General features: G+C 48.6%; 1 protein-coding gene across 2 annotated transcripts in view; it reads right to left on the minus strand.

Moving 5' to 3' along the window:
* FSTL1 (follistatin like 1) overlaps positions 1-6,132 on the minus strand; it is a 51,608-nt gene extending 45,476 nt beyond the window's left edge. Inside the window, exons 1-2 of one of the 2 annotated variants that reach the window (XM_041002890.1) lie at positions 6,019-6,132; positions 5,810-5,866 (exon numbers count right to left, since the gene is read on the minus strand). In XM_041002890.1, the coding sequence (XP_040858824.1) occupies positions 5,810-5,866 (57 nt within the window). In that variant the 5' untranslated portion in view covers positions 6,019-6,132. The remainder of the gene's footprint in view (positions 1-5,809; positions 5,867-6,018) is intronic. The other variant, XM_041002891.1, reaches the window with a different exon arrangement.
* Positions 6,133-6,648: the final 516 nt, after the last annotated feature.

Genomic DNA, 6,648 nt, shown 5'->3' on the forward strand with positions numbered 1-6,648 from the left:
CATTTTCCCTACATTAATTCAAGTCACTTCTCTTACACACACACACAAATCTGGGCTGCAATATGGCATGCAATATGGCATCACATGACTTACTTGGCAACAGCTTGGATGATCACAAACAGGATCTGGGATAATTCAGGGAACATGTTAGAGGTTAAACATTCAGTCTTAATCCAGGGAATAGTTTATTGGTGATGGCTTCCAAATGAGCAGACACAAAGTCCACAAAGAGATTACATGAAAATCCTTCAACCACAGCAGAAAAGGCAAATTTATAGGATGTGTTTTGTACTCTTAACTACTCAAAGAGAATTCTGTTAGTAGGGGATTGCCAGATTGCTGTTAATGCACAGGCTGTTATCTATGAGAGCAGCAACTGTTTACTCCACCCGAATAGCCGAGAGGATTCTCCTTGTCATACTTATGTTGATGGCCAACATTAGAGGGTTTAGCTTATGTTAACGCGTTTGGAGAAGCTGGGGCAAGAATTGGGAACTGGCTGCTTTCCTGACATTTGTAGTCATTTGCTACTTTAGTTCACATGGTTTTGAACTCTGCTAACTATCTTTATGTAGGCCAGAAAGATGTTGCTGTTTGTCACATTGGATTCACTCTTTCCCAGTACAAATGGCAAACAGTTTTCACCTCACAGATTCTAATTATTAATGGTTACCTCTAGAATACTGGTGAGTAGGCCTTTAAAATTTCCTCCATGTTGAGTAAAAAAGAACACTATTATTGATCAGCAATGTCTGTTCTGGGTAAGGGAGAAGATAGCGGTGAACAGGGATGTTATGTCGGACCATTCATACAGGGCATTTATCTCACACTGTTGAGAGATACTTATTTTTTGGCCTATAGCAGCTAACAATCACATCACATACTCCTGTTGACTGATTTTGGTAATTTCTGAAAGGGGAATGAAGCAATAGCAGCTGGCTATAGCTCAACTCCATCCTCCTTACTTCCTTCCCCCTCAGCAATTCCCGGAGGTCCTGGTGCCCTGGGCATCCCACCCCATGTCCCAACATTAGGAAGATGATTTGGAGCCTCAAGTTTTGCAGGAGCACTGTACCCTCCTAATACACTTTTCTCTTTAAATAAAGTGAATTTGGTAATTTCTGACAAAATGTGCTCACAAAAAGCTTACAGCAGGTCTTAAAAAGATTAGAGAAAAAGAAGAAAATTACACCTAATTTTACCACCTACAGATAATTTCTCACACATTTTTATTGTGCTTCTCTATAAATTTTTTTCAACATTTGTGAAGATAAAGCATCAGGGTCTGGGAATTCTGCCTTTTAGACTAAATCATAATCATTTGCCAGAGCTTTAAAATGTTTTGTAATCACAACTTTTAGGGACACATTTGGCTATACTGTGATATATTTAACCTTTCTCCTGGTATTGGATACTTAGTTTGAAGTTTTTAGCTATCATAAAAACATGACTGGCATCTTACGTAGAGTCCCTTTAGGAATAATAACAATTAGGGTAGATTGTCTCTTTTTCTTGTAGCTTCTCTCCATAGATTACAGTGAGCCTTGAAATCATAAATCCAGGAAGCAGTGAAATAAGCTCCTCTAGGTTTACACAAATGGATTCATGTCAATAACGACACAGTTGGGTGCTGTGAGTTAAGCACGACATGGGACAGCAACATCCTGATCGAGCACTTGGGTCCTGTCTCACTTCACCTCCCAAACTAGTTTCTGCTACTTGTGTACCCTCGGATGCAGAGATGATGACATAAATGCTTGAGTACCTGCAAGCCACAATGGGAGACCTGGATTGAGTTCCTGACTCTTGGCTTCAGCGTGGCCCAGCCCCAGATGCTGTGGGCATTTGGAAGTGAACAGACCAAAGGAATACATATATTTAAACATGCTTGAATGCGTTTGCTGGATGGCCTTATATCTCACAAAGAAAGCAATTTTCCATCATAAACATTGTAAATCACAAGTTAAAATGCTTACATCATCCAAACTTCAAGTCACATAGGGAGGGTTAACTTAATCTTTTCATTAGTTACATTTGCTAAAATATGAATAAAAAGCCTGCCCAGTGTTACTAGGGCCACACCCAAAGAGGCCAGACTGATAAAAGCTGATAGTTCTCAGACAAGGAGTTATGAAATACCTTAGATCATCCCCATCTCTCCCTATTTTCATTGTATCTGTTTCCACACATTGAGTTTTCAACCTTCTTTCTGCACTGACTTGAGTGATAGTTGTTACATGGGTGTATCCAGAAAGTTCATCAAGTGGTACATTAAAGATTTGTGCATTGTACTAATGTAAAGGAATTATAAAAATCAGAGGAAGTCTATAATGTAACAAACAACATTAATGATTATACCCATACTTATTCACCATGTAGTTATAATGACATACGTTGTAGCTATTATGATTTACAACACTTGGCCCCCTACTAGTCTGTAAGAAACCTGAGCAGAGGTTCATGTCTTTCTCTTTACTCAGGATTCCACTCCTTAAATATGGTGTGCTCCACCTACAGCCTGAAGGGCACAGGGCAGGGAAAGGCCATAGCATTAGAGGCTCATTCTTGGAGAAAGTACTCTTAGGTAAAGCAAAGTCAGAATATGACAAAGTATGTATTTAACCTCGAAGGACATTAACCATTTGTCTTGCAAAATGAGCCCATCTAAGTGCCAGGGTCCTTCCATTGCTTCAAACCTTCAATATTTGATAACATTAAGCCTCTAAAATACATGTCTGCTAGAAATGCTCTGCTGGACATCCAGATATTGGAAGACAAGTGGGGAACGGACACCATGTCAGCTTCAATTCTAATGTGTGACTACTGGCCTGCACAGCTTCTTTACCATCTGTTGCTGTGGGTGCATGCATCTTTTGCCTCACCCAGTCTTCTCTGGGACTTTCCCCTAAGGTCATTCCACCTACTTTAGTCCCTGTCTCCTGGTCTTCTCTGCCCTCATAGCTCCCTGCTAACCTGCTCCTGGGAGCCTGGGAGCTGCCTCCTGCTGGCTGTCGCTCAATCCAGATGACTGTCTGGGAAGTATACCATGTCCACCTTCTAACTGTTCAGCATGCGTAGCTGTGATTGGTTGATGCTTGCCAATCTGCTTAAACCATCCAGCAGAGTCCTTGCTGAGGCTCCCCATTCCACTTTCCAAAAACAGCCTTCCAATGATCACAAGTAGTTTATTTGGCAAAATACAGCCAAGAAGCAGCAAGCTCTGGTGCGGATTATTCATTCTGCAGGCCTACATGAGTCTATCATTAGAATGTGGAGGAGCTCCCAAACTCCCTCATGAAATGCCGAGGAGTTAACCATATGTTGATCATAGGGTATAAATGAGGCTTAGAGTGGCTACAGGAGGGCAAAAAATCCCTAATAATTTCACAATATTGCAGGCCTAAATTTAATTGTAGTGCCCCTGACTATAGAGTTACTGTTCTCCTTACCATACTCTCAGGTGGGATACTCCCAGGTCCCAGGTGGTCTCTTACTGCATTGAGGGTCCATATTCATACATCAGTCCCCAGTACATGTGACATCCATGGGTGGACTTCTAGACCTGGGATGCTGGAAATCAGAATGCTGACAAGACAGCCTCCAAGTGCAAGTCAGGTGTGCTTGGGTACTTGCCAAGTCAGCACTCCTGCAGCAAAGAGCTTGCTCTCCAGCCAGCCGTTGGAGTGACAGAGGTCTGCCAATTGACACTCTAAAGGCACACAAATGGATGATGCCTGACCTCTCAGCCTCTCCCCGGGTTCTCACCATGCCTCCAACACTTGTCAGAGACCTGCAGCTCCTGTGGAAGGACCTAGAACATGAGCTTTACTTAGACTGGCATTCACAGTGCTGATAAGTGCTCTGCCTACACGTGGCTTGTCTCTGGTTCTGGAGGTCTTTGAAGAGCTACACGACTTATAAGGTAGTCCCCTTGACTGAACATGCAGTGCAGGCTGCCTAGAACAGATGTGAACCAACATCCCCCCCACACTGCATATGTGCATTCCAGTTCAAAGAGCGATTTCACACACTAGCTGGCAATCCCTAAGCCTGCTGGGGAAACAACCAGGGATTTGATCATCCATCACCAGGCGGAGTCTGCCTTTTGAGGACCACAGCAGGGGGCGTAGGGGTGTTCCCGATCCAGGACTCAGATGGTTGTGGGAAGAGGGAGTCTCCCATCTTGGACAACAAAACAGATGGGAAGTAGGGGCTCAAAGGATCTGGGTTCAGATACTTTGGGTTCAGATCCTTCTTTGGAACCTAGTATGAGTCTGACCTTGGGAAGTTATCCAGTTTCCTTAAAGTTGTTTTACTGTTTAAAAAAAGGAGGGGGGAGGGTGTTAAGGAGAGGGTAACAAAAGATGTCTTAAAGGGCGTGGGGAGCCTTACAAGAAACGAGGCGGGTCATGCACACCACCCATTATGTGCTTGGAAGGGTATGGACAGTGACCAAGATCCGAGTGTCAGGAGTCAGACCTTCTGGGTTCAAATCCTCACTCACACAGGTTATTAGATGCCTGCCCCTAGTAACATGCTGGGGGTGGGATTTGAACCTGTGTAACTGAGTGATTTAGTTTCTCTCATACAAATGAAAATCTGATTCCTGCACCACACACAGCTAATAAACCTTTCTTCTTACATTGAGAAAGCAAAAACAACAAAAACACACCATGTTTCCATCTCAAACAATGTAGCGGTAGTGAACTGGATGAAAATGTAACAAAAAGTGGATTTTTCTTTTTAATCGTGAAGCTGTGGCCTGCATCTATGGTTTCTTGGGGGTAGAGTCAAGCTGTGATGCAAAGGGTGGGACCTGAACTGTAACGGGAAGAAATGCATGGAGGGAGAATAAACCACCCACGAGGGAGCCATTTCTTTTGTAATGTGCATTCCATTTCTTCTCCCTCATGCTTAATTTCTTCCACATTTCCTGCCACAATTATCAAATGCTTAGTTTCTGACCTCACTTTTCTAGAGACAAGAGCCCAGGGGATTCGGAATTGTTTATTTTCTGTCCGTAAACCTTTGAGTTAATGGAAGGACCCACGGGGGGGAGGGGAGCACGGCTTGGTGGTCAGTTTGTGGTGTCTCAGGAAGGTCACTGGAGTTGAAAAGAAAACAGGGAGGAGAGCTGAGACGCCTTCGCTGCACGCGCACAGCCGACAGAGAGCAGACACGGGGTCTCCGACGGCACGCCACGTTACTTCCAGGCGAAAGTGAGATTTGAAAAGGCCGCTATGTGGCCCAGATACTACCATAGAACCCCAGGGCGCTTTGCAAAGAAAGGAAGCAAACTCAGGGTATCATAGTCTCACTTTATCAAAAGCAAAGTGATTTTATCTTGCCCCTACCCACCCCGAAGAAATCCCCAACTGGGTTCCCCCACATTCCCCCCTTCCGCACCCCTTCCGAGGGGACAGACTTGGAAAAGAAGGTCCCTAACTCCTCCCGATTGGCTCTAAAGCCAGGAAAGAACTCCCGACCGCTGCCCTGGTCGCCGCCCGCGCCCCAGTGGGCCCTGCTCGTGCCCTCTGCGCCTCTTCACTCTCCCTCTCTCTTAACAGCGGTGGGCTCCAGTTCCCCGCCGGGACGACTTTCTCAGATTTGGAGATCTAAGTTTCCCTAGTAGTATTTCTGCTCCGAGAGTCCCCCAAAGCCAAGCCCAGCCTAGCCCAGCCCGGAGCGGCCCACTCCATCCCAAGTAGGGATACTCGGAGTCCCGTCCTGGGAGCTCATCCCCGGGACCCGTGTCCCTGCCCGCCGGGCGAGTGGCTCGCGCGCCCCTCGCTTCGTATCCCTCACCTACCTCGGCGTGGACCCAGGCGACGGCCACCAGCGCGAGCGCGAGCCAGCGTTTCCACATCTGTGGAAAAAGAGGACAGAGCGGGTGAGGGCGAGGGCCCCGCGCCTACCCCGGAAACTTCCCCGGGTCCGGCAGGCTCGCCCCCTCCCCGCAGTCGCCCTTCCAGGCCGCCCGCCGCGGTCTTGCCCCTGCGCCCTACGCCCTCAGCTCACCGTGGTCGGGTCCCGGAGTCCGGAGGGCGCAGGGCAGGGCGGCAGCGGTGAGCTCTAAGGAAAGGTGGGAGCCCGGACGATCACCAGCCTGAGAGGAAATCCGACCTGGGCTCGCTGCCCCTTAAGACCCCTCCTTCCCCGCCTGCCTGCCCCCCAGCTCCTCCCCATTCTCCTCCCACTTGTGCCGCGGCTGCTCCCCGTCGCCTCCCGCCCCTCGCGCCCGGAGCCCGCCCGCGCCCTGGCGCCGTCCGAACCCGGCTCCGCGCCCTTCGCACACCAGCAGTCCCCGGCCCGCAGGACGGTAGGCGGACGAGCCACGAGGGTGTCCTGGCGGGGAGAGAAGGACGCTGCAACAAAGGCGGAGTCGGGGAAGACGGGGTAGAACCGAAACCCCACTCCGGCGAGGGGCTGGCTAGCCTGCGGCAGCCGGGGCGGGAACGGGCTGCGGTAGCGGCCAGGTGGGCGGTGCTGCCGGGGGCCTGGGCCCAGACAAGAGCCTAGAAAGAGACAGGCGCACTGCGGCCTGGAGATCTTGCAAAGGAACGATTCTGGGGTGCCCAGCCCGGAGTTGGGGCAGTGGCCGCAGACCCGCCGAGGCGGAGAGGGTTGCTGCAGAGCCGAGAGCTGGAG

This window comes from Ochotona curzoniae, unplaced genomic scaffold, assembly GCF_017591425.1.
Source record: "Ochotona curzoniae isolate NIBS_2020 unplaced genomic scaffold, NIBS_Ocur_1.0 scaffold_2587, whole genome shotgun sequence".
In the NCBI taxonomy this organism is placed as follows: Eukaryota; Metazoa; Chordata; class Mammalia; order Lagomorpha; family Ochotonidae; genus Ochotona; species Ochotona curzoniae.